We start from the raw sequence: 26,761 nt of genomic DNA, 5'->3' as shown, positions 1-26,761 counted from the left end.
GATTTTTTTTTTTTTTAAAATATCCTACGTAAGTCCTCATAGATGCTGGGTGAACTCAATAAAGTTTTGGCACGTTATTGAAAATACATGAAATCTTGTGTCAGGTGTCACTTGCATATTTGAAAAGCTCAAACTTTGTCTATTATATTGTTAGGTTTACAACTATAAACATTTTAAAAATATTGAGAAGGTGCTTGGGTCATACATGCCAGGGATTTCCAAAGTACAGCAGGTAAATCTGCAAATCTAGACACTACAGAAAGCATTAATATAATTTACAGTTTAGTCATGGGAGGGCAAAGGAATTAAAACTTCAAGATTTAAAAGGTATTTTGCTAACCCAAAGTATTTAGTATCATATGAATAGACATTTTTGTTTAGGGAGACTTTGTTTTTAACTAACTGAGCTGGTAAAAGTGAATTTGTTCAGCAGCAGTGTGGTATCACTTCAGCTATGTAACTGGTTAATGAATGGTTATCTCCCCTAAAGGACATGCAGAATTTGAGGTGGACAGCCCATCATGGCCTTGAACATCGATCAAGGTATTCCAAGTCAATCCCATACTGAATTTTTTTCTGGTGCACTTGCATGCATTCTGGCACTATTTTCCTTGTATTTCCTTCTTTTTTCACTCACTGCTGCACTTCTAGTACAGAAGAAGCCAAGTTTCCAGTATTTAATTTTTAAGAATTGACAGTGAGTGGAGTTCTGTGCCCTGCCAAAAGTGCAGAGGAATATTCAAGCTGGAATTGTAGCAGAGTGAGCTAGTTACAAGAATTGCAACCTGTAACACGTTGTTCTGTTCTGTTGTAGGTGATTGTCTTAATAGTTCAGCCACTGATTTTTAACAGGGCTTTCCACTTAGATTTTAGTACATAGTGATAGTTTAATCTTACTGGGGGTTTGCTTGTCTTTAATACTACATCTTTTAATCCTGCAGGATTTTTTATCCTCCAGAACACTTCCAGTCTGCCCACGCCACTTCTCTGCTTTTGATTTGTGTACTGTTAAATCAGTGAAAATGCTGACTAGTATTGAATCAAGAATGAGTCCCTGTAAACTCCCACTCCATACCCTTCCCACTGGGACAACCATTAGTTGGGTGTAGAACACACAACATGAGCTGTGAGTACAAAAGTCCCAATTGAACCGGCTCAAGGAGGGGAGGAAATGAATTCTCCAAACTGCACCTGACCGTGGTAGGAGAGAGTAGCCTCCATGGTGCACTTCCCAGTGGGCTGTTGTGCTCTGCTCTTCGTGTTAAGCATCTTTGTTGTCAGCGGAAGGGGTTGGGGTCTTACAGCTGAAGTGAAAAAGGACCAGGAAAACTCCTGTTCTAGATGGTATGTCTGCCCCAGATTGTTTTTACTCTCTGCATCTCATTAGAACACTAAGTAATTTGATTTTTTTTCTGTACAGTTTCTATTCCTTTTTTGAAGTGTGGCTACGAAGGAGCAGCAATTCTACTAGAAAAAATTCCATTTTCAGTAGAGCATTCTATAGGAAATTTCATGTGGTTTGTTGGAGGAGTTTCTCCTCTGTCTATGGCAGGCTCTGATACATATTGGGGGACAGGGGTGGAGTTCAAAAAAGTTACATTCTGAAGTTGCTGCTGCAATCAGTTTTTTTTAGAAATGTCAGATAACACAAATAGATAGACCATGGTCACAAATCACCAAGGAAGGGAAGAATCCTATAGGAAATACTCTATGGAATGCCAGGTCTTAGGGGTCTTTCTTCCTATTATTTCTTTCTGTATTTCAATTAAGTCTTTGTGTGAGAGAACATTCCAATTACTAGACAAGTCCAACACTCCAAACTAGATACATATTTTTCCTATAAAATACAGGACTTGCTTTAGGGGAGGCTTGGGTAACTGGACTGTATCCTCACATCCATGTTTGAACCTGATAATGAATCTAAGAACTGAGAATGCAGCCATCTCCAAAAGATGTCTCTTCTAAGAGTTTATACTCTGGCTGAGCAGTCAATGTACTGACCAATGGAGTTGGTTGTTCTACATTTTTATGATCTTCAACACATTGTTAGTGCATAGGATCTTAACCTCCTAGAGCAAAGATGAGAGAAAAGATAGAAGGGAAAGAGGGGATTGCCTTGTCCTTAGTTTACACTTGAGCATTTTTCCCCTTTGAAAATAAAAATTTGTTCACTCATTTGTTGACCAGAACTGCTTCTCCCCCACTAAATGTTAGTTTCTGTGTTGTGAGTGGTTCAGGTTTTGTGTTAATTGTAATCCATTCAGGAACACCTTCTCCACCTTCAACCATAGCACTGGCATTTCTTTGCCAGCCTCACTGAGCTAACCTTTATCCCAGTCTTGTTTCAAAGGACAACCTTTTGTGTTCTGTCCTCCTCAGGCTGTGCATTGCAAAGAAAACACAGAGCCCAGGGCTTTTGTTCAGATCTGCCAAGATGTTACTTGCCTTTTGTTTCTGATGCAACTATGCGGATTCGGAAGAGTGGAAAAATAGGGAAAATGCAGTCCTTTATGCTAAACAATCAAAGATTAATATATCCTTTTGTTGTAATAGATAATAAATGAAAAACTTATGCCATGCTCAGAGTAATAGTGACTGTTGGTCAGTTTACAGATTATTCTCCAGCTGGATAGCCTGAGTGTTACACTGGAATACAAAATGTTTCTCTTGCAGTTTCTCCTTAGGTTGATGAGTTCAGAACCATTATGATGGTTGTTCTAGAGTCAGGAAAAGGCTGTCATGAGACCTATCTGAGCATAACCCCATGTCATATACAAAGCATCTTTTTTCTTCTGGTGGGGATATTTAAAAGCCCCAAACCGCAGGTTTATCCAGCATCATCAAAATAAAGTGATACTAGGATTGAGGAATCCTGTTTTACAAGGGTCAGGCAGAGTTAACACTGATGCTGCCCAGAGCACAGGATGTGCACAAGCAGGATGTTTCCAAGACAAGCATTTTTCACTGTTGTGTAACAGGAAGGCTGAAGGAGCTCTGTAATTGGCTGAGTTCTCAAATGTAATTCTGCTTAGCTGGGTAAGTCAGAAAGCCTGATGTGTAGGCTATTCTTACTTAAGAGAATGAGAATTTTTTTACATGAAGTCTGTCTGCAACAGAACAGCACCTGACACAGAAATTAAAATTCAGGAAAGCTAGTGATGTTCTAACTCAACTGGTGAGGCTTTGCTTTGTCCTTTTATACCTTCAACCTCTACCCAACATTGAGAAAAGTAGTCTTCAATGCATTTCTCTTGTGTATGACCCGGATCCTCACTGTTTTCCTGCCCCTGTTTGTATGACTTGGGCCTTTTCTGTCTCATTAAGGATATCAGAGCATCCAGCCCAGGCTAGAATTCTCGTATGGCTTGCAAAGACTGCAAACTGCAAAGCAAGGCAGCCTGGCTCTGGGGAAAGAGGAGGCATGGACGTGGGAGTGCTGAACTTGCATTATTAATTTCAGTCCTCAGAAGTCACTGCTAGCCAGAGCTGAACCCTTTGGCTTTGGGAGACAGGGACATCTGTCAGAGAAGAGATCACTCCCCACAGTGCAGAAACCCTCAGCATGGGTCTGCCTTCTAGCAGAGGCTGGGGCTCATCTGATTAAAGCACGGGCCTAATAAATGGGATTCTGGGATCAGCTCTCAGCAGTGGCCAAGTGTCACCTGTTTCAAGGGAAGTTCTCAGGTTCTGTACCTTAAGCCTTTGCTAAGCCTTCAAAAGCAGTGCTCCAACCTATGTTTTCCTGGTTTTCAACACGATCTTCATGGAGACCTTTCCCCTTTTTAGCCCTTTTAAGCCCTTCATGGAGACCCTAAAGGCTTGCTGATTCATACTCGGGACTTCTTTGACTTGAGGATCACCAGAGTGCTCTCCAAATAAAGTTTGTCCCCACTTTGTATCTGAGAGACAGGTATTGTATTTCCCTCTGCTGTGCAAATAAGGAACCTGAGGAAGAAAGCAATTACATGATTCACCCTAATTGCGCAGTAAGTTGGTGCAGTCCTAGTGTTACTGCTGATCCCTGTGACTTGTCAGCAGGTTAAAATTAGATGATTTGCTGATCCAGTGAGACTTTTGCCTGTACAATACAGGAACTCTGTCTTGGGATATCTCAACTGGATTTCAAGTAGGTTTATATATCCTTGCTTATAAATTATTCGCTGCTTCTAGATTTATAATATTCCTTTCAAATTGAACACACAAGGATGCTTGCATGTGGTGGAGAAACAAGCCTCTGTCTTTTCAATCCCATGTGGATTAATGCTTTTCATCTAGAAGAAACCACAGCTGCCAGAGCTGTGAGGATGACTATGAAATGCTGCTTGGTCAGTTGTTTGGCAGTTAATGTGGGTTTGTCAGGCATTGCTCATCTGGCAAGCACCTACTGGGAGAATGCTGCACACTGAGCTTTCAAAATCTCATTATTGCTTTGCATGTCTGAAAGATAGATAGATAGATAGATAGATAGATGGATGGATGGAGCTTAGGAAGCAATTGACATGTGGCAAACTACAGGATCTCTCCTCCCGAATTTCCTGTGGCTCTTTTCTAGGCATTTCTGGTAACCAGGTTATGGGGTGGAGTGTTTGTGGTGTGATGGGGTCTCCATTTCCCCCTCATTCTGCAGGATAAATCCACCTGTTACAGGGATGAGCAGAGGCAACAGGCAAGAGCTCTACCTGATTATGGGAGCTGCTTTGTACATTTAGAAAAAGTCTTGCCCTGAGAAGTTTATTCTTTTGTGTGTGGATGTGCAGGATCAATTTAGAAATCTTGCAGCATAGCTTGTAGGATAATTGTAAACCTAACAAAAACACCAGGAGCTTCCTCTTAGATTTGAATTTGGCAAGGGCATAATAACTTGCATTGGAAAAAGAAGATGAGAAAACTGTCTCACTCTATGTAATCTTTTACAAAAAAATGAGTAAGAGTCAGTGAGATATTTGTGTGCCTATAGAGACATTGCTCCTGCTTAGGTGTACAAAAGCAGCCCAAAAAATGAGTTTCTTGTAAAGATAACTAAGTCAGATCTGACTTAGTTGTTCCTACCTAAACAGGCAATTAAAAAATGTTAAGAATGCAGCAAAATTAATGTGCAAAGTAATATATTAAGAAAGAGCATTAAACAATCAAAAATTCAGCTCAGCTTTGCTGTTAACATGAGGAACAGAACATGTGCAAATAATTACTTTTATCTATTTTTGCTGTCGGCATGCTGTAGTTCACTACTGGCATCCCCTGTGAGACAAGGTTCAGATCTGAATCTAGAAAACCACGCAAAGATCAACATCTTTCACTTTTCAAATGACGTGACACCAGACTCATGATTATCAAAAGGTCACAGGATAAGATTTCTTCTCTCAACAAAGAGGCTTCTATGTTCTGCTCTGGTGAAGCAGCTGTTGACTCAGATTTCACTTTATTCAGACACAATATGTGCTCTAGACAGATTCTCAGGCTACATAAATTAATGTCTCAACTAGTTATCATTTTCCCCCATCATTTTTTTTCTCCTATTGTCTTTATAAAATAAAATCCTTTGTGTTCAACCACAAGTGTCTGCTACAATACAGATACTATTTGTTCTCAGGTTAGTGCCGTTACAAACCTTTTCCAGAACTTGGTTCACAGAGGGGGATTTATTTTCCCTAGCTCAGTAAACTGAATTGACTAAAATATTTTGCTGACAGCTTGAAAAGCATTGGGAGCTGAAGGTTTTAACCTGAAAAGTGCAAGATAGTGTCTCCAACCTACGTTTATCTATAAACTTCTGCATTACAGCCATAAGAAGGTGTCAGTTCAGATGAACTTCCTGTGCCAAATAAACCCACTCCTTGGTAAACTTGCCTTTTAAGATCCAAATCCTCAATAAATCAAAGTGATTAATTTTACACATGACATCAGCAGGCTCAAAAACAGCAGCTGCAATACCTCCCTAAAGGCATATCCCATATGCTCCCACCTAACCCAAAGTAGTGCTGACATCACCTCACAATGACAGACATGCTTTGAACCCTCACAGGGTCTGGGACAGACTTGACCGAGAAATCCCTCTCGCAGTTCAGTGTCCTCAGTGTGTTCCAATGACATCCAGCTTGCAGCTGGTCACTGCAAGGCACAAATCACTGAACCAGTATTAAATTTCTTGAAAATGAGTACTTTTAACTGAAAGCTTTGAGATTGGTCTTAGCTCTTTGCCCTGGCCTGAGTGTGTAGAGAGGGGGCTGGTGAAGTGCTGCATGAAGATCTGCTTCTGAGCTCCTCCATCAGTCCAGAGCAGGGAACAAAGCTGGGTGCCAAGGCAGCCAGAGGAGAAGGGAAGAAAAGAGACAGAAGCCAGAGAAGCAGCTGAGAAGGTGGGTTAGTATTTAAAAGAGCATTTTAGCTCTGACCAAGTGGAGATTTGTGGGAGGAGTGGGAAGAGTGGGAGGGTTTCCCCCCTGGTTTCTGAGCAGCAGTTCAAGGCAGGCCTTTTCCTCCAGCATGAGCAGGAAGACTGAAATCAGGTCCTGTGAGAAAGCTGAAGCCTTTCCAGCCTGCTGGAGTTTCTGGCTGTATGCTGAACCCAGAGCTCCTCCTGGAGGTCTGCAGAGCCCCAGCCCTGCTGCTGATGGAGCTCACCACTGCTGCTGGGCAGCAAAGCAGCCGCACCAGGCACTCCAACACCCCGTATACACATAGGTTACGTACAACAGGTAGGTATAGGGTAACACAACAACCCTGCACATGCTTATACATCTGCAGTCCCAGCTGAGTTTAGTTAGTTTAGCAGCTGCACCAAGGTCCCTTTAGTAAGCTGAGTAAAAAGTAAAGCTAAGATATCTGGATATGTTTATAAATTAAATGTATCTGAACACATTACTCCCAAAGTGCATGTTTAATTTTTTGAGAAAAGGGTGCTAAACTCAGGGTAGAGTTGGGGTGTCCATGTAAATCCTGCCCCACAAGACTCACGTGGTGAAAGCTGATGTCACAGCAATGGGAATGGGAGGTACTGATGCTCATCACCTCCATGGGAGCAGACCACCAGCTCAGGCAACTGGCCTACCACCTATTTTATGAAATTTAGCTCAAATCACAGATCCTCAACTTGCCTTTAAATCCTAGGAGAATTGGATGCCTGCCCTTTGAGAAAGCCAGCTGAGGGGTACCTACACTGCCCTGCTGTCCTAAAAACAGCCTGGGTAGCAGTGGCCACTGAGACAGCACAGGCTGTAAGGGGCTAGGTGAGGGTCAAGCCCAAACTCCCCAAGATGGCATTTGCCCAAAGTCTGTCTTGGTAAAGAGGAATATGACAATCAACTGTAGTAAACAGAAACAAGGGAATTATCAGAAAACTTCTAGTTGCAGGGGGAAAAGTCAGCTAAGCAGACATACAAGAAAAACACGTAAACACAAGTGTAGTATTGCAGGAGAGGAGGGGAGCAGGGCAGCAGAGGGGCCGGTGTGACCCTGCCAGACACAGCCATCTTAGGTACACAAGGTTGTTCAGAAATTTCTAGGCACAGTTAGCATTTCATAACTATATCATCTAGTTTTATCTGCAGATATTGCAGATATTGATCCTAAGTAGGTCAGTGGTGACCAGGTAATTACATCCTGGTAACAAAACAACAAACCACTTAAACTATGATCAAAGTCACATCAACCAGCTATATTTTTCCTACAATATACACCTGACTGAACAGTGCTATGAAGGTGAGTCTTTCCACAGTCTCTGCAATGGGGATAGATGTGAGAAAATATGACAGCTACATGAGATTATACTACTTGTAATTCTTACAGTGTTCAAGCTAATCCCTGGTGCTAAATAATTTTTGAGACTAAAATTTCCTCCGTATGTTTCTAAAAAAAAAGTGACATAATTAAAATAATATAAACTCTACATCATGAGACTGTGAGATTTTCTAAATATTTCCCCCACACACTCATCCTATTCTTCCACCACCCACAGTTGCAGACACAGCCAGCAGTGCTTGTACCACAGCAGTTCCCTGGCATTTTGTGACAAAGCCCTTAGGATTTACAAAGAGGAAACGAGAAGCTGTCCAAGCAATTGAAACCCTTCCACACCAGATAATGAATGGTGGTCCTAAATCACTGCTCCAGCATTTCATACATACATGTAAATATATGTGTGTGTACACAAAAGGTGAGACACTGTACACACAAACAGACTTTAAAGAGATTCTAGTAAGACGAATGAACAAATGCATTTTGTATTTGTCTCACTTCTTCCTTGCCTATCATATTTTTTTCTTTTTCATTTTTAAAAGACCTGATCATTCTTCCTTTCAAATGCAGCCTGGAAAGTGAAAAACACATATTTCTGAAACAATGATGAGATCTTTGCGTCAGAGGGGAGGGAGGAGAGGCAGGTATTTTGGATATATTAAAATAGAAGAATTTCTTGCAGCACAATGGTTAAGCGTGAAGGAATGCAGCCCAAACACCACAGCTTACACTGGGGTGGGGTTTTTTATTGGTTGTTTTTTTAAACCAAATCAACTTCAAAGAATTCTTGAATTCTAGCTTGCTGCTGAAAGATTAATACATCAAAAATGTTTCAAAATATTCTCACATCCTTTAAAAGAGCACTATATCCTAATGACAGTGTAAAGAGGATACTTACAATTTAGCCTGATAGGAAAAGAAATTTAATAAAATCATGTAACACAAACATGACACTAAAATATTTATTTACAGTGTGTATATATATACATATATGATTTTTTTTTTACTTTTTGTTAATATATTTTCCTCTTTTTAAAGTAATCCAGGTTAAAAATATCTAAGCCTGTTAGGAGAAAAAAAAAACAACCCAATCTCAGAATAAATAAGCAACAAGAAAGGAAGTCAGTTATAGTACACCATCTGCTGCCACAGTCCTGTAAAATATGTTCCAGTTAATAGGGTACATTGACAATAACACGTTGACACGATTCACTTTCGACTGCTTACACACTAAACAAATACCATCTTGGCATGAAGAGAGACATATGTTCAAAAAAGAAAGAGCCATTTGTCCCACTTACCTGAATTTACACAGGAAAGAGCCACTCCCTCAGCTGAATTAAGAATTAAATCCCTACAACCCCATTGCCTTTGAAGAAAACTGGCATCCCAAAAAAATATGGCAACAAACACTCCAGTTATGGAAGTCCATGGTGTCTTTTGGTTTCTGTCATTACATCACTATAGTGCTTCTGAGTACAACTTCACCAACCACACGTCCTGGCCTGTGAACTGGTACATGAGTCTGTCCTTCAGGATCACCAGCCACTATACACAAGCTTTCAGAGCAGCTCACCTGAATATCCAGTTTCATTTCTTCATCTACCAAAAATTTTGTTTTTAAAGTGCTTGGTCTGAGATTAATAAGCTGAAGACACCCAAAGTTTCTTTAGGATCAACACTTGGCCAAAACATTGCTGAAGGCCAGCAGTCAAACGCTGGTTTGCAAAGGAGATCTTCTATAGGTTTTCTTTCTCTCTTCTGAGGGGTGTTCACAGGGAAAGTTCTTACACAAAAACAGCAGGCCCATATTTTCCAAAGCAGACTGAAAGTCACTTTAGTTTCAAAATGGGAGCTTAGAGACCTATTAGGTTGTAGAGCACTTCAAATATGCCAAGTGCTACGTAAGAGCCAAACATGGTTAAACTACTAATTTGACCAAGAACAGAGGCTAGAAGCCAGCTTTTCCAAGCTAACTATGGCACTATGTTGGCAAAGAAATGCTATTTAGAAGTGCCAGAAGTGTCCACAAGCACACTGCCAGCCTTGCACAGTCACACAACCAGTGTGTGCTAACACATTCTGTACCCGATTCAGAGACCTGCATGAACTGCACACCTGGAACATAGGATTCAAGCCAGAAAGATTGGCAAATAGATTCAAAGTAACTTAGAATATTTGCTATTTTACTAAATATTCCTGCTTTCAGCTAGCATCTCATGCTGAATTTCAGCAAGCATTAAAACCAAGTAGCATTTTGTTAGTATTTGGTTTCCTACTCCTTGAGAATTCAAAATGTATTTTTAAATTTAAGGCAGTTCTTTCTTTCTTTTTTCTGTTTTATTTTGTATTTAAAACAAAAAATAAATAATTCCAGACTTTCTCTACTCTCAGCAAAAAGGGAAAATTTTCTTGATACCTCCAAATTTTAGGACAGAATTAACACACCTAGTTTTTTTTCCAGAAAGAAAATTATCCTAAGTAAAGTAGCAAGACTCGATTCACCTCTCATACAGATACAAACCAAAACCAATTCCTCCACAGAGAATGAAAGTTCTGAAAAAGTCAATCTCTCCACAGGGGTTATACATTTTAGGTTTCATGCATGGGGCTCAACTTGAAAGGTTCTGAGCAGGCCACGTCTAGAAACACATACTTAGTGATGCTTGACCTAAAATCCACTAAGCTGAAGGCTATTGTAGGCTGTTGAAGCTGAACACACAGCAAATCACAGGCTAAAGCCTGCAGGAGAAGGGGCCAGTCTTCTGTTGCTGAAGATCCACAGAAACGAAGTTTAGCATTATTCCCCAGGTGGTTTGGTCATCATTAAATTTAAAGTCATTTGAAAACAAGAAACCTAGATTAAGGACTGTCTGTGCTTCCTACACTCCTAGGAACTCCACAGTGTTTTACTATCTCCCTGTGATTGACAGCAGGCTACTAGCATAGAGCTTAAGACTTATTAAATAAACTTCGTTAGTACAAAGCAGCCTATTTAATTTTTGGGTTGTATTTGAACAGCGATTTCTCCATACACGTAGTAGTTTAGCACTCAAGAGTGGCATTTTCTCCTTAGGCTAAAAGGCTGTTAGTTGGACAGTAACACACCAACTTTACAAGTAACCCAGAATCGGCTTTTAACCAGGGTTTAAAAAGGCACTGCAAATGCAACACACTGGTATTATTTCTATTCACAAACTGAGTAAGAGAAAAGAACCAAAGCTCAGAAATTGAAACTATTTTGAAATGGTATAATTCAAAATGTGTTGCTAATTTCCTTTGAGGATGAGTATTATCATACAAAGTAAAGACTCACCCTAAAAAAACAAGATAGAGGAGAACAAAGGAAGGTCAAATCTCTTCTGAATTTTTGACAGGGTTAATGAAAATGAGTATTGTTTGTCAAGAATCTGTAAGAACTTAGACATTTCACTTTCCTTTATCACTGTAATTCTGTAACCAAGTCAGAAATAGTCCAAAATAAAATTCAAGTTGACCTATAGAAGTCCATGGGACATTTTGGCCAGTTAAAACAAATAACGTATCCCACTTCAAAAACCCTACAGTAGAGTTTCTTCTCAATATCTAGGACAACATAAGTTGCTCCAGGTAGACTGTTTGAATCTTCATGCCCAAATGAATATTTATTAGCTCTTGTACTCAGAGAACTTGCAAGTCAGGACATGTATTAAGCTGTTTTGCTAATATTAAATAGTCTGAACCAAATAACCCTCTAGTTATAGGACCCTGATGACTTCCTTAACTTTCTCATTTCAAAAATTAATCCAGCTTTGAGCACAAGTGAGGCACACAGGTTTTACAAACCAACAGATACGGTAAGATAGTACCTAATAAAAACTGATACTAATAATAAAACAAATATCTTGACGAGGCTGAAAAAAAATTAATGCCTGAACGTTTAGGCAACTACTTAATTCTTTTGTTTGCTGGTTTTTAAACTAGCTTTGTAATATGGCAGTAACACCAGTCTTAGCAAGATTTGCCATAAAAAACCCCAGCCTGTATGAAATACAACCACACTAAATGAGTGCTTTTATAAAACAGCATTACAACTCTTTACATCTGCACTATAATGTTTGGTGTTATAAAGAGACCATGCTCTTATGAAGCCCAGGCAGCCAGCTTCTTCATTTCATCTTCATCCTCCGCTCTCTTCCTGGTCGATGCTGCAGATAAAGAGACAATAACCATCAACTAATGTAACAGTCAGAACCATTCTATCTGTTAGCATGAGGACTTGCATAGTCTTCAGTTTGAAGATCTCAGACCAATTTACTGAGCAGCAAGCTGAACATGGGTAATGCAGGAATGAAGCTCATAAGAGATGTGACTATTTTGCCCCATCATTATTTCCCACAGAACCCTAAAGTTCACAATATAGGTCTGATGCAATTCCTACTGAAAGACTCACACAGAAAAAACATTTGATGTCTAAGAGTTTTCACAGCTGGAAAGGGGCCACAAGAATGCTGTCAGTTCTCGCACCACCATGTAAATGGGCAAAAATGACCTACCCTGGCCAGCTGCACATCCTGCTACCTTTCCAAATAGTGCTGAGAGGTTCTGTACATGCAAGCCCAGTCTCTGAATGAACTCACCCCATTTTAATGGGTGGTGTCATTTATTAAAACGGAGAAAGAAGTTCCTGAACTTACTTTGCTCAGGTGATGCCAGTTAACTGCTGCGTTCACAGCAGCAGCAATTCCCAGCTCTGTATCAGGTCCCACACACATTTTGTCCCTTTGTACGCAAATCTCCTCACACTCATCATCTGCCTTCACTGCACAAAAACCTCACCCAAATTGTCTTCATTTGCTGATCTGCAAACTAGACGCCCAACAGCCCGGGCTGAACCTCAGGCTGCCTCCTCCGTCTGTGGGCTGTGCACATCAGGACTGGCATCTCTCCAAGCACCAGTGGAACGCTGTTACTGGGTGCAACACCCACGTGTGCCCCTTTACAGCGGCCAGCCGGCTCCCCCCGGAGGCAGCTGCAGGGCCAGGAGCCGCCATCCTGAGGGGACTGCAACTACCACCTTCAGGGACTAAAGGTGGGAGAAGTACATGGAGACCACAGATTCAGTCCCTATTCTGCAAGTGTCACTGGTTCACTGTGTGACTGGGGAAGGTCACTATGCCTTGCTCCATTGCAGTTTCCTCATCTTCAAAATCAGGAGGGCAACATGCATCTCCAATTAGAAGCATTATATCGACTGTTCTGACTTTGCTGTTGCTGTGTAACAGTAAGCAGCAAGTTTCAGAAAACATAAGCCAGTTTCTGAGTGCCTTGAACTACATAATTGTAACCAGCTCATCTTGCCTGAAGCAGCCATACAGACAGATGAAGTAGAAAATTAAAATAGTGAGAAACACATGGAGGTGGTCTGGGTTTAATAAAAATGTCAACTGGCACAGCTGGATCTGGAAGACAATGTATGAACAAATCCTAAATGGCCAGACTGAATTTTCACTAAATCCCTTTTTTTTTTACTAGCTGTTTTGCAGTTGACTTCAGTAGATGAGGCCACAGTCTCAGTCTGAACATTTTAAACTGCTTCTCAGGATTTAAGCGCCATCTGCCAAAACACATATAACAGTATTTGTGTCAAGCTGGTCTAGGTAACCTGTTCTGCAGCAGAAACCATAAACAACCTGTGTCACGTGTGCTGTCCTTACCATCAAGTATTTATATTCTTTTACTAATGTCAGTACACAGTAAGTCTTTCAACTGACAGTGGAAAGTGTAGTAGAAGTTAACTGCCTCTAGCTTAATTTAAAATGAACAGGGCAGAACTACAGAAAAATAAAACTACAGCTTAATACCAGGAATAAGCCTATTCAGTAGAAAGACAGCAAAGGAATGAAAATATGTCTTTAAATATGTACTTCCTGCTGCCTCCTTCATTTTTAATTAAAATACCAGTGGAAAATATCAAACCACTACCCTGCAAAGCTGGATCTTTATGACCTAAACATTTTGAATCTAGGTCAGACTCTAATTGAAAGAGACTAAGGATTTAATTGCCAAAAACAACAAAAAAAAAGGCAGAAAGGATCATTCCTTAATTATCTTACTACATTTCAGTAGGAGATTCATCAGTATATATGCAAGGTCAAGTTCCACAAGTTTGTCTCCCCAAAGCTACAGAGAATTTGGTCCTAAAGGCTTTCATAGAGCAAAATGGAATTCTACTCTGCTTTTTCTGTTAAGCAGATACAAAAATAGGAAAAGGAATTTATAACATTTTAAAAGTTAAAAAAGAGCTAAATGGAGATCTGAAACCCTGTCTTCCTCTCCCCTCTCTCACAGCATGGCTTAATCATGAGAAATGTAAAATGGCAAGCAGGCATTTTACCAGGGCGAGAAGGCAGCGATGTGGACGGAACACTTGGCAACCTGACATCTCTCATTCCCTTGTTCAGTTCTTCTTGCTCCAGTTCTTCTAATTCTGCCATCAACTCATCCTAAATTCAAGGGAAACATTATTTACAAATATAGACAGTGATCACACACAAGGACACATTTAACCACCATGAAGCAAAGTACTACTGAAAAAACAGTTTACACCTGAAAGGATATATCAGGAAACAGCATATTAAAAGTGTAATTTTTACTAAGTATGGACAATAACAGTAAATCTTAATTGAACATCGAAAATAAGACAGTGGAAGTTAGGAATAAAATTAGAAACAAAACTAACAGCAGTACAATACACGTCAAAAAGGCAAATACGGGAGTAAAAAGCCTCTCTGCTGTCCTCAGGTTTGTTCCAAATCTAGAGCCTGTACTTTTCAATGGATTCTAACTTTAATGTGCCATTTCTCCCATTTTAAAAGGCAAACACCTTCCACTGGTTATAAGGCAGACTGTCATTAAACATTATGCTTCAGCATAATTTATCACACAAATCCAGGATTACATGTGATTTCAAAGCAGCACTGGAATCAAAACTGTCCTCCTGGCTCCTGCTATCCACTCTTGAAGCACGCAGCACTCGTGGGCTTTTAGGTGCAGAGGCTGATTTGGACAGATGATCTAAGCCACTCATACAATGCTAAAAATAAAAAGGCTGCACACTTTTTAAAAAATCAAGGAACTATTCCTTGGCTGACATTTCCCAAAGAAAGGAAGCCAAATGTTACATATTTGTAGAGAAATGGGCATTTGCCACATAGGTAAAATGGTTTTAAAGAAACAATGGGCAAAAACAACTGGAGAGGGCTGGGGGAAGTGTCAGAAAAGCAGTAAAGTAGGAGCTACTAGGTATTGAAATGGGCTTTGCCTACACATTTAGACTTTGTTTATCACCAATGTAGAAGTTAAAATCATAGGTGCATAGCCACCACAGAACTTGATACCTAGATTTACTTGGTTTTATAATTTAAGGCAAACATGCACTGTGCCAACCCAGGGAGAAAGAACCCTTATATTTCTGTGCCTGTCCGGGGCAGGAGAAATCACATGCTTCCATGGTCTCCTTACACCCATGGCACACATGTGAAGAAAAAATACACCCAAGAGCGTGGAAAAAACATCCTTCAAAAAAAAAAATATATTATCCTTCAACACAAACCACCTTATATCCCAGCAATTATGTCATTGATTCTAGCACTCTTAAGCTGCAGTAGCCTGCAAACCAGGTTTACCAGTTACTACCCAAGTACTGTCAGTATTAGGCTCCTATACAAATGCCCCAAGTGACAGTGGCTTATTTCCCAAACAGGAACAATGCACATCAGCTTCCACTAGGATCTCTTAGGAACTTCCAGGTCAATCTACAACATGCTTACTAAGCCTAGACTCCAAAAAAGTTAAGCACTGATGAAAAGTAAGACACTGTACAGCTGTTTGGGATGGACAGTATGTTTTTCAATTGTTTGAAGCTCAGGCCAAATCCCATTCCTTGTGCCAGTAATGACTAAATGTTTCTTGGAAAGTCTGTTTACATTCAAAGTAGAAATACAGGAAAGCAGGTAATGGGAACAAAATACAAAGAATTATTCTTACTTTCAATGAATTAGAACTGTTGAATGGAACTTCCTCTACCTCCCAATCAAGCAAATATGTGCGATACAGCATTTATATTTTTCTTTGTTGTCCATTTGGGCACATAGGAACCAATTAGTTGGGAATAGAGTGAATGGTTTGAGTATTCAGGCCATTCTTCAAATGATCCTTAGTGCTTGGTCATTTTGAAACGAAATTGAAAAACAAAACCAAACTGGTTGTGATACTGAGCTTGATACTCATCTCTGCATTCCACAGATTACAAGAATTTGAGTATCCTTGACCTTTGAGTCCTCAGCCATGACAGGATCAGAAATAAATAATATCCTGCTTAGATATACAAAATCAAATCTGGGGGCACTGGATGAAAACTACTGCAACAAATTTTGAGAAGGTCCTAAATGCCTTGTGGGGATTTCAAAAGAAAAGAGCTCTAGAATGACACCTTATTACCTCCAACAGGTATTACTTTTACTAAATGGATCTGCTTCTGGGGTCTGGGCAACAGGGAAAGGACCTGCATCTCCAAGCACCACAACCAACCTTAAAAAATGGTCCAAATATTCAGAATTATGAACAGCAGCCTGTCCATGACACAGGGACATGCACTTAGTCAAACAGATGTCTATTTGGAGCAACAAAAAAATTATATGTTTCAGTGTCCACTTGGAGTAGTACAAATTACACGTTTTAGTGACCTCATTCTTCCGTGGCTCAAATGAGAAAAATAACTACAGGAGTGTAGTAAAAAATGCTTTTCTTAAAATGTATACAGAAATAAAAATAATTTTTATATTTTTACATCTCTAGATTTCTATTTAGTACATTATGTATTTTATATATTAATAGTTTTATTTAATTTTTATATTTATATTAAAAATTATACAATTGTCCTAGATAGGGTAAGCTGGAACCAAGGAATTTCATATCCACACTTTTTGAGAAACAAACCACTGCACAGCAAAATAACTATGGAGTTAAAACTTACAGGCCTGAAGTACTAACCTCGTCAAACTCATCACCAAAGGTGGCTCGGTTTGAGATAGCATCTGAAATTTCCTGGGCAACATCTTGCTGTTCAGTGATATCTTGCATCAAATCATCAATTTTGTTCAAATCCCTGGCAAGGTGACACGGAAACATTTTTTTAAAGATATATCATTCAAATCCTACAGAACAGACTCACTTGAACAGACCCTAATTTATTTTTATGCCCATGACTCTGTAAACAGCAGAATTCACAGGGAATAATTTTCCTCACCTACACCCAGTCCAGCTACTTCCACGTTGGGATTATAACAAAAGTCAAACTGCAGCAGAGTGTGTCTCTCCCTCTCTGTGCTCCTCGTGCCTCTGTCAGACAGTCACAGCCCATGGGCAGACCCCCAAAGTCAGCATCTTTACAGGGCTTTCGGTACTCAGGGGTTTAAAGAAAGATGGGGATAAACATTTACATGGCTTGTTGTGAAGGACAGAAGGTAATAGCTTTAAAATAAAAGAGGGTCAATTTAGTTTTGATACAAGGAAGAAGTTTTTTACGATGAGGTTGGTGAAGCATCAGCACAGGTTGCCCAGAAATGGTGGATGCCCCACCACCAGAAACATCCAAGGTCAGATTGGATGTACTCTGAGCAACCTGATCTAGTTGAAGATATTCCTATTCACTGCAGGGTGTTTGGACAAGATTATCTCTAAAAGTCCCTTTGAACCCAAACTATTTTATGATTTTATAGATCTTTTTTGATGTTAAGCTTTCACCAGAACTGGGGGGAACTTAACAGAATTGTACCCCATTTAAAGGTTTCCCCTTATTGTTAACTTCATTATTGTTTCAGTTCCTGTTTACTTCTCCCAGAACAACCCTTGTGATTTAACTCTGTTTGTTCAGGCAGAAAAACACCCCCTGAAACAATATAGGACATATGACAAAAAAGAAGGTAATTCTTTTTTATGCGGGGCAGCGGGAGGAGGGGGTGTCAGGTCTAATTAGTACTTAGAATCTCACAGTCCAGCTTATGGATTCTGAGGAAAAGAGTCCACCTAGTTTCTATGGCTAGATTTTCTTCTAGGCAAACCAGGGACAGAGGCCACTCTCCACTGCCAAGACAGACTTAAGAAAACAGATCTCACTAGTTAAGTGAACTTCCTTCTAGATTTATTGTTAGGAAAATATACTTTTCTGCCAAATAAAACACTACAGCACCAAAAGCATTCCTGACATTGGATGCCCGAACCAAAAATGAAGTCAAAACTATCTAACTTGATACAACAGTGTGTAGTGATAGAATAATTTGAAAGTGGTTAGTAAATTCAACTTGGAAACTACTAGAAAACACTTACATATTTTCATGTACTTTTTTCATAGCTTGTGCAGCATAACCCATATTCTTGAGTACTTCTGTGTTGGTGTGGGAATTTTCCAATGCCTCTCTCTGGAACTCAATGGTCGAAAGTGTCCCGTCAATTTGATTCAACTGTTTCTCATATCTCTTTTTTCTCTTCAGAGCTTGTAAGGCAGCTGGAATGGGAAGAGGCAAAGTGCACTATGTATTTTCATAGCAAATGCAAGGACAAGTAGCTCAGCACCAAGCTGACCTGTAGAATTTATAATTCTCACCCTCCTACCTTACTAGGGAGACAAACTTTGACCACACCAGATCAGCAGCCTGTTAATCACCAACATGCTGTTCCATGAACATGCTGGGAAGCCTCTTTTAGATTAACTCCTTTTAGTGCCACAAGGAAAAGCAGCTTCTTCCTCCACTGTGGGAGATCTTGAACTCCATCCTGTGCACAGAGGCAAAGCAGGGAAGATGGGAAGGAAAAAGAAAAACATCAGAGAGTAGTCAGAAAGCAGAAACAGAAGAAAGAAGAAAAGAAGAAGCTGCAAGATGTAAGTAAAACCTAACGAAGACAGTGTATGAAGATCTGTCATAATAACCACAATTCCACCAATAGTGCTTTCTAAGCTTTGTCTCAGCAGCAGTAACTGTGAAGTGCAATGGAGAGACCAAATGGCCCAGCTAGACAGAAGGGTTAGATCAGAGCAGGATTTTAATTTCTCCAGCTTTTAGCTCATCTATTTCTTACAATCACTTAGGAATGTGATCTTTAAACCTTAGAATTTGAAAACATAAAGAACTTTGTAGACACGGGCACAGTGAAATCCAGCTACACTCCATTATCTTTGTAAATGGTCAAGATTAGTCTTTTATATTCACTAAGATATGACCAGCGTACTTTGCCCAGAGTAAATCATTACCAGAATAAATGCACGTGTCAAGCAGCAGGAGAAAAGGACTTTCTCTTGGCCACAGGGTGTGGGAACACACACAATTTTGCCACAAGCATTTCCTGATGACAGTTCTTTCCAAACTACACATGTGCCAGGCGAAAAAAACCCACCAAATAAACCAAGAGAGTGAGTTAACCCACTGTTTGGTTTCTTTCAATGCTATTAACACCCCCATCCCTTCCCTTGTCTCCTACACTTAATTTTTTAAACAGATTCAGAGCTTGCAAGCCCCAGCAGCCCTGCAGCCCCCCAAACTCAACCAACAGGAGCAGCTACTGTTGCCATTTTGTTCAAATAATTGCCCCGTGCAATAACACTGAACCTTGACACTGGGGTACACAAATTTTCAAATTAAATTAGGATCCCCCCAAGGAGGGCACGTAGATTTATGGTGCGTAACAACACACTAAAAAAACTAATGTTTTGTTGACAAATGCTTTAATCAATGATCAATGATCAAAATTGCTCATCATGAGCTGCACAAGGAGAGGCATTCACACAGGCTTAGAGGCCTTCCACCACCGACAGTAAAATATTTCAGGACAGCAAGCCACAATCCCAACAGATTAATCACAGTATTCAAATCCAAGAATTTCCCAGGTTTTGGGGGATGGTTCAAAGATCATGCATATTCTGAAGAAGATGCACAAACATCAGATAATGTCATGCACACAGCAAATGTAAGCATTGTAAAATTCTCACTGGCAATTCTAAAATACATAATTTTGATCTACTCCCAAACAATCTTTACCTACTTATTATTTTCCTACTTATTTATGCTTCTTATTGGTAGAGTTAGGACACCAGCCACTTCCTTTCTTAGCTGCCATTGGATCAAATTTGATCCTGGATTCCTAGGTTAGGAAGCTAGAGATTCCAGACAAATGTAACAGTCTGAAACAGTGCATAACACCAGCTGTGCCAGAGAGGACTCCGAGGCCTTGTGGACTAAGGAGCACTAACGAGCTGATGCAGAAAGGCTTCAGCTGGAGCAAGAATCTACCATGGGGCAGTCTTTCTAGTCAGTGTTATTCAGAAATGGGACTCTGCAATGGTGCTGTTATTATTAGCTGCTCACAGGGAAAATGAATTTCCTCAGTTACACACAGAGCAGCTGTTTTCAAAATCCTGAAGATCATTTAATTAAACCACACCCAAATCAAGAAAACACAGGAGAAGCTAAACTCTCTATGACTTCACCTATTCATAAACAGCTTTTCCGAACTATTGTGGTGCAACATATTATCTTCCTTCTCTTTAGTTTTACCCATGACTAGCAGAACTTCATAGAAAATTAATTCATACTCCTTCCTTATCAACTAAAGCATTATAAATTCTCACACCATGCTATACAATTTTCCTGATTTGTATTAAATTAATGCCCTTTATTGCAGAGTATGTTGCTATAGTAGCTCCTATAGCTATGAGAATTTCCTTGTTATTTGAAATCTATTTTTCTGTGTTTCACAGAGTATCAAGAACTTTTGGTGCTTTTCTACTGCATATTACAAGCATTTTAAAATTTTTGTGCAACTCTTACAGGATTGAAATGCTTCTGCTTTATAATGCTCCCACATTCTAATTACCAAACGGGAGAAGAACATTATCTATTAAAATATAATGAAATTGAGCAGAAAACACAACTCACTTCACTGATGGTCTAAGAATGGCACTGAAAAATGGTGTTCCCCATTCCAAAGATTTCAAAGTAGGAACACAGACTGGGGAGGATGAGTTTGAGCAGAGGTAGAGTCTGAGGAAGCATGAGAAACTAACCCCAATTCATTCAGGAAGAGGTGGAGGGCTTCTCCATGAAAAAACAAACAAAAGCAGTCTCATACACTTTTTCCACTGTGCTCCAAAGAAGCCAATTCAACTCCTGAATTTTATAATGGTCAGCAGTTGGCTGGGCTTTAGCACATTTCCTCTACTCCCAAGTCCAGTAAGCAGGATACAGCTCATAGATTAGGAACCACTGCTTTTAATATGAGTTTTTATTTTATAGTCAAGGTGTCTGGAACAACAGATGTCAGTTTAAGTTTGCATATTAATGAACTACTTTTATTAGCATACAGAAGGGCACTTTTCCATTGTAACTACAATGCTGACACTTTATTAAGGAAGCAGAAATGGCCAGCTGGGCAATTGGAATCCTGGCCACACTGAATATGCAGATTTCAAAAGGACAAACAGAAGTAATGACATAGGAAGAGTTGAGGCACCCTTCTCATGGTTCCATCACAGATCAGATTGAAAAGAAACAGTGCAGTAATACCCCCTTTACCTGTCAAGCCCACCACCAACACCCATCAATACAGAAAGTATCAACAATCTCATCTTCTGAAGCAGAAATAAAAAGATTGTCTAATAATCCTTATAATTCCCATGAGGAAACTGGTGAAGTAGGGAAAGAGTATTTCTTCAGAAAATATAACACCACTGTGAAAATACTGGATCTCATTCTTGGATACAGTTCACAAACCTCCACCTCAGGCCTGCAAGGGATTGATGGACTGCAGATTCTGATCTCCCTCACTCCAGGGACAACTGAAGACAATGCTGCTGAGGCCATAAAAATCATAGGACCCTAATTAGGCTCATTATCAGCATCCATATTCCATAAAGCCTTGTGGAGGAAGCCATATGCAGTTACAACTGAGGAGCTAAATCAAGAACAACAATGAGCTGGACCAGTTACAGGCATTCCAGTTCATGGCAAGACACTGGAAATGTGCTCACTAAAGTCAGAGGACAATCACTGTAACTCACAGAGCAGAGACCCACTAAGGGCTTTCCTTTATGTCCCTGCCAGAAACCCTCACTCCCAACCTGTCCCACAGCCTGCCGTAGGCATGACTGTCCTATCCCTCATAACACACAACTACCACATCGTTGTTTGGCTTCAACAGCCTGCTGGTTACACCTAACTCATTGAAAAGGAATGCTACACAGCTACATAAGCCCTGCCCAACCGTAACACACAATGTCTTTAGTAGCATCTACTTGTGAAACCCTCCCTGTTATTCCAACTTTCTTCATAGGTTTTGTCCTCAGTAATACTATGTGGTTCTTTATAGTTAAGATTTAATCCTATTCTGGATGACTTCTCTTAACTTTATTCCTTTTATTAAGTTTTTGGGGTTTTTTAGGATCTGTGAAAGACACCGGGATGAAACAACACACATTCACGTATATGTTCTTTTCAAAATTACAGGCCTGCTTCAGAAAACACATTTCCTTTTAAACAAAGTTCTCAAAAATTCAGTATCGCTTCCTGTTCTTTAAATTTTCCTCTATGTCCTTCAAAATAATGGAGAAGAAAGGCCAATTTGTAGATGGAGTTGGCAGCTATGCACTGGCTGAAACTGAGATACCCCCTAAAAGTACAGCAAGAGATAGAAAAAAGAGAGATATTAGAAGTCAGAGCTAACTGTGAAAAAAATATTGCTTCTCATGACATAACCTCTGCAGGAGGAACCTCAGCAAACAAAAAAACCTGAAGTGGTCTAGCTACAATCAGATATTAATGGGGAATGCTGGAAATGTATCAGCTCAAAAGTATAGCTAATTTCAGATTAGGTACAGGAACTGCAGAGATATTTCATAAAGGAAAAGCCAGGAGTATTTCAGTGATGTTTCACATCTATCGCACAAATGATGCATCACAGCTTTTAATTCAAGTTAAGCCTACTGACGTCCCATGAAACACATTCAAGAGTCATATGAAGTCATGAGAAATTGCTGGTGCTTGAATCTGCTCCCTCTTGTGTTGGTGTGACTCAGACTCATGCACCTAAAAATCATGTGTGATCATGCTAATTTGGTGCATTTTCTATCCCTACATACATCTTGCTCCAGTTGCAGACAGCCCCATTTTAGTTTCCATAGGCTTCTACATAGATGCAATTAAGAAAAAAAAAACCAAAACATTAAAAATTACCAGTGATGTCCCTCTGAAACATTCACTTCAACAAGGCAATGGAGATTTAAAACCTTTATTCTCTCATTTGTATGTTTACATAACATTACAATAGATGCCGGTTCACACAGATTTTCTCTGAGCTATACAGTACCATACACCAGCTAATATGCTGTCATATGTAAATCAACAGTAATTAAACTGTAAAGCAATTGACATATCAAATTAAGACATATTATCGGGGATGTAAGTTCACTGATTATCCTGCTAAATTTAAGCACTTTGGCACAGCAAGGTTATATTTTAAAAAAACATAGTTTATATTGTTTCTCCTCTGGCTGTACTTAGACTATCCCATTTTGGTTTAAGAACAATTTTTGGCATGAATAAAAACTGCCACACGGCACTTTTTGCCCTACTCTTGCCTCTTTACTGTCCTTAACTGTTGGTCCCTGAGCAAATGACAAAATAAAAGGCGTTATTTTTAACCACGATCAGCTCAACAATCCAGTTTGCAATATGACTCCATGAACAATTTCACAGATAAAAAGCCAGGGCAATTGCATATTGAGTACTGCAGTGGAAACAACGATCTGGGAGAAAACGTTCACATATCAAATGCTGCATGCCTGAAGCAAAAAGCCAACACACACCTAAAACCACCATCAACCAGCTGAATTAAAGGAGAAGCAGATCTACCTTTTCCCAACAAGTTCTCATTCCTGTTTGTGCACCACCTTCTCCTTCGCAGGTGCACGAGCACTCATGCAGCTAGCAGGCCAACTGGATAAGTGGAACTTAAACTATCCTGGGTAAAAAAAATAACCCAGAAAAAGAAAACCACAATATATTATACAACATCCATCTTTCTGAAACACACCCTTCAGGGAGCTCTGCTAAGGGAAAGGAAGGGAGCAGCACAAGGGCAGGAGCGAGGCAGGAAATGCTTCTTCTCTCTGCAAATGTGCCAGTTTATAGTCCGGGTTTGGAATGAAATTCCAGAACAGCGTGTCTGGATTTAACCAGGAATTGCTACAGTCACAGGAACCAGCCTGTTTTCTTGCACCAGCCCCGCAGCTCAGGCTTTTGCACAATGAATTCAGCCCCAGGAGCTACCTGGTCACTTTGTCCCATAGCAAATTAGCTTCCAGCTGGATCACCTTTCTGAACTAGCTCACTGTAACAGCACGGTGCCAGTACCTCGACAAGGAACCAAGAGACACTCCAGCTGAAGCCAGGGGAGTAGAAAAGGCAGGACTGGGACAACACTGACAGCTCCCATGCTCTCGAGCAGCTGGCTCAGTTGTGCTGCTGAATTGACTTTACTTCCCCTGACCATGCCTTCAAATCTGTCCCATCTTGACCCATGATTTTAAATCCCTTCTAACTAAAAGTTAGTTTAGTTAAACTGCCTTTTGCTAATAATTATTAAATGCTAAAGTATTACAAATACATTAGAGGGCTAACCAAAACACCTCTAACACACACAGCTCCTCACAAGTTTGAAGTAACATGGCATTATTTTTTAAATTATTGAGTAACAGAAAGAGCAGGCAAAAGACCTACTTTCTTGTTACATCACAAATCTTTAATTCAAAATGTTCTTCTTCTGTTTTGAAGCATTTGAATTAAAATACAGCTCAGAGTAGACAAATAGGCCTTCACGTGACTTTAGGAAGTAATTAACTTGTTTCTCAGAGGTCTGTATATCCCCAAGACACTGACTACCATCACTTGCTTCCCAGGAACGACAACATCAGTATACACAGGAGCCAGACGTTCTGACCCCTTAGCATCCTCTCCTTCATAGCTAACAGCGTCCCAGACCAGTCACTAATGCTCTAAGCTATCATTCTTTTTTTGGTTGCACATATACTTCTTACATGATTTGGATGAATCATTGCATCACTTTGTTCCTCAGTTGTCAGCAATAGGGATAATGTGCATTTATTCATGAATATACACGAGATCCTCACATCCCTCATCCCCTTTGCCACCTGCCCAGCCAATGTTGAGCCCCCAAACAGCGATTCCCTCCCCTCGTTGAGCAGCAGTACTTTGCTCTCTGTGTATACAGCCAATACCTGCATCGACTGTGGTGCAAAGCACGAACAGAACAATCACACAGGAAACCACAGACACTAAATTTTGTGAGGAATAACAAATTCCCATCCCGCTATATGAATCCACAGTTCATTAAACACTAACAGATGCCAAAGACCCAAAACCACCATCCCGCCTCGCGTGCGGTGATACTTGCTCGGAGCCCACAGCCGAATCACACTGCACACCTGCGGAGCCAGGTGAGCCGGCCCAGCCACAGCCCCGGCGAGACCCGAGTCCCTCCAGCCCCGGGATTTAGTCTCGCGGGGCCCGGCCCTCACTCACCTCGCTTGTTCTTGGTGCCGTGCTGCCGGGCTACCGCCAGCTCCCGCTCGATCCGCGTCTCCAGGTACTCCTGCTTCTTGCTGAGCATCTCCTCCGTCTCTCGCAGCCGGGCCAGCGCCTCCTGCGGCGAGGGACCCCCGCGGCCCTTGGAGGCAGCCGAGCCGCCCCCCTTGAAGAACTTGGAGATCTTGCTCATGGCGGCGATCCCGGCTCGGCACCCGCCGACGGAAAGGTCTGACCAGCCCAGTCCTCAGAAACCTCCGCCGTGACAGCACTTCCTGAGCCCATGGGCGGCGGCGGCACCGCACCTGGCGGCGGGGCGGGCCCGGGGGCGGCTCCGGGCTGGCCGAGCTGGGCAGAGCGGCGGGAGGAGCCGGCGAGCTTCGCAGGGCAGCCGCAGGGTCCCGGGCCGGGCCGCCGCTGCCTAGGCGGCTGCCGAGTTTGTGCTTCCCCCTTTCTTTTTTCCCATGTCATAGAACCGCAGAATGCACAGTGGGTTATCTGGCCCAACCTCCCTGCTCAAGCAGGGTCATCCTAGAGCACATGGCACAGGATTGCATCCGGGCGGCTCAGTATCTCCAGAGAGGGAGAATCCACAACTTCTCTGGGCAGTCTGTTCCAGTGTGTGGTCACTCACACAATAAAAAAGTTCTTTCTCATATTCAGGTGGAAATTCCTGTTGTGTCAGTTTCTGCCTGTTGCCTCGTCCTATTGCTTGGCATCACTGAGAAGGGCCTGGCCCCAGCCTCTTGGCACCCTCCCCTAAGATGCTTATAGACATTGGTGAAGTCCCCTCTCAGTTGCTTCTTCTCAGGGCTGAAGAGGCTCAACTCTCCGTCTTTCCTCCGAAGGGAGATGCTCCAGTCCCTCGATCAATTTTGTAGCGCTCTGCTGGATCCGCTCCACGAGCTCGATGTCTCTGGTACTGAGGAGGCCAGAACTGGAGACATGCTGCATAAAGGTGTTTTGGGAGGGCATCACACTTGGGCACAGGCGTGCACGTGGGTGAAGGCTGGGAAAATAACCCTGAATTCTGAAGGAATGTGGCTTTTTACAAAAGTGGTGGGTGCGCCGCTAAGGAAACCTGAGTGACACCAACAGGTTACAGGGTGCACGAAATGCTTCGGGAAGCCGGTCTACCTCCGCTCTGCCTCCGAGAACAGGCATCGAGGGACGATGCAAATAGCGACACAAATAAGACACAAAACGTGCCTTTTTTTCCCCCCCGGAACAACCCGCGGAGCACCAGCCGCGGCTCCAGGCTCACTGAAGTCTGAAGCGTCGCTTGGGCCGACACGGACTGGTCAGCGCAGGTTGCCCTGAGCCCGATGACGGAGCCTGTCCCGCCGGCACCCCGACAGCTCCGAGCCGGCGGGGCGGGCTCAGGCTCAGCCCGG

General features: G+C 41.3%; 1 protein-coding gene across 1 annotated transcript; it reads right to left on the bottom strand.

The window, feature by feature from the left end:
• Positions 1-8,459: 8,459 nt before the first annotated feature.
• Positions 8,460-26,697, bottom strand: CHMP4C (charged multivesicular body protein 4C). The gene is made up of 5 exons (XM_042035736.1): positions 25,365-26,697; positions 18,103-18,280; positions 16,768-16,882; positions 14,111-14,219; positions 8,460-11,921 (listed from the first exon to the last, which is right to left on the bottom strand). Exons 1-5 carry the CDS (start codon positions 25,558-25,560, stop codon positions 11,857-11,859), a joined length of 663 nt encoding a protein of 220 aa, XP_041891670.1. The 5' UTR covers positions 25,561-26,697; the 3' UTR covers positions 8,460-11,856.
• Between the last annotated feature and the right edge of the window lie 64 nt (positions 26,698-26,761).

The sequence above is a fragment of the Corvus kubaryi genome, unplaced genomic scaffold, assembly GCF_017639235.1.
Source record: "Corvus kubaryi isolate FWS band 111438036 unplaced genomic scaffold, C.kubaryi_AGA036_p1.0 37385, whole genome shotgun sequence".
In the NCBI taxonomy this organism is placed as follows: Eukaryota; Metazoa; Chordata; class Aves; order Passeriformes; family Corvidae; genus Corvus; species Corvus kubaryi.
The sequence above is the reverse complement of the archived record's forward strand: the minus strand, read 5'-3'. Positions and strand labels throughout refer to the sequence as shown.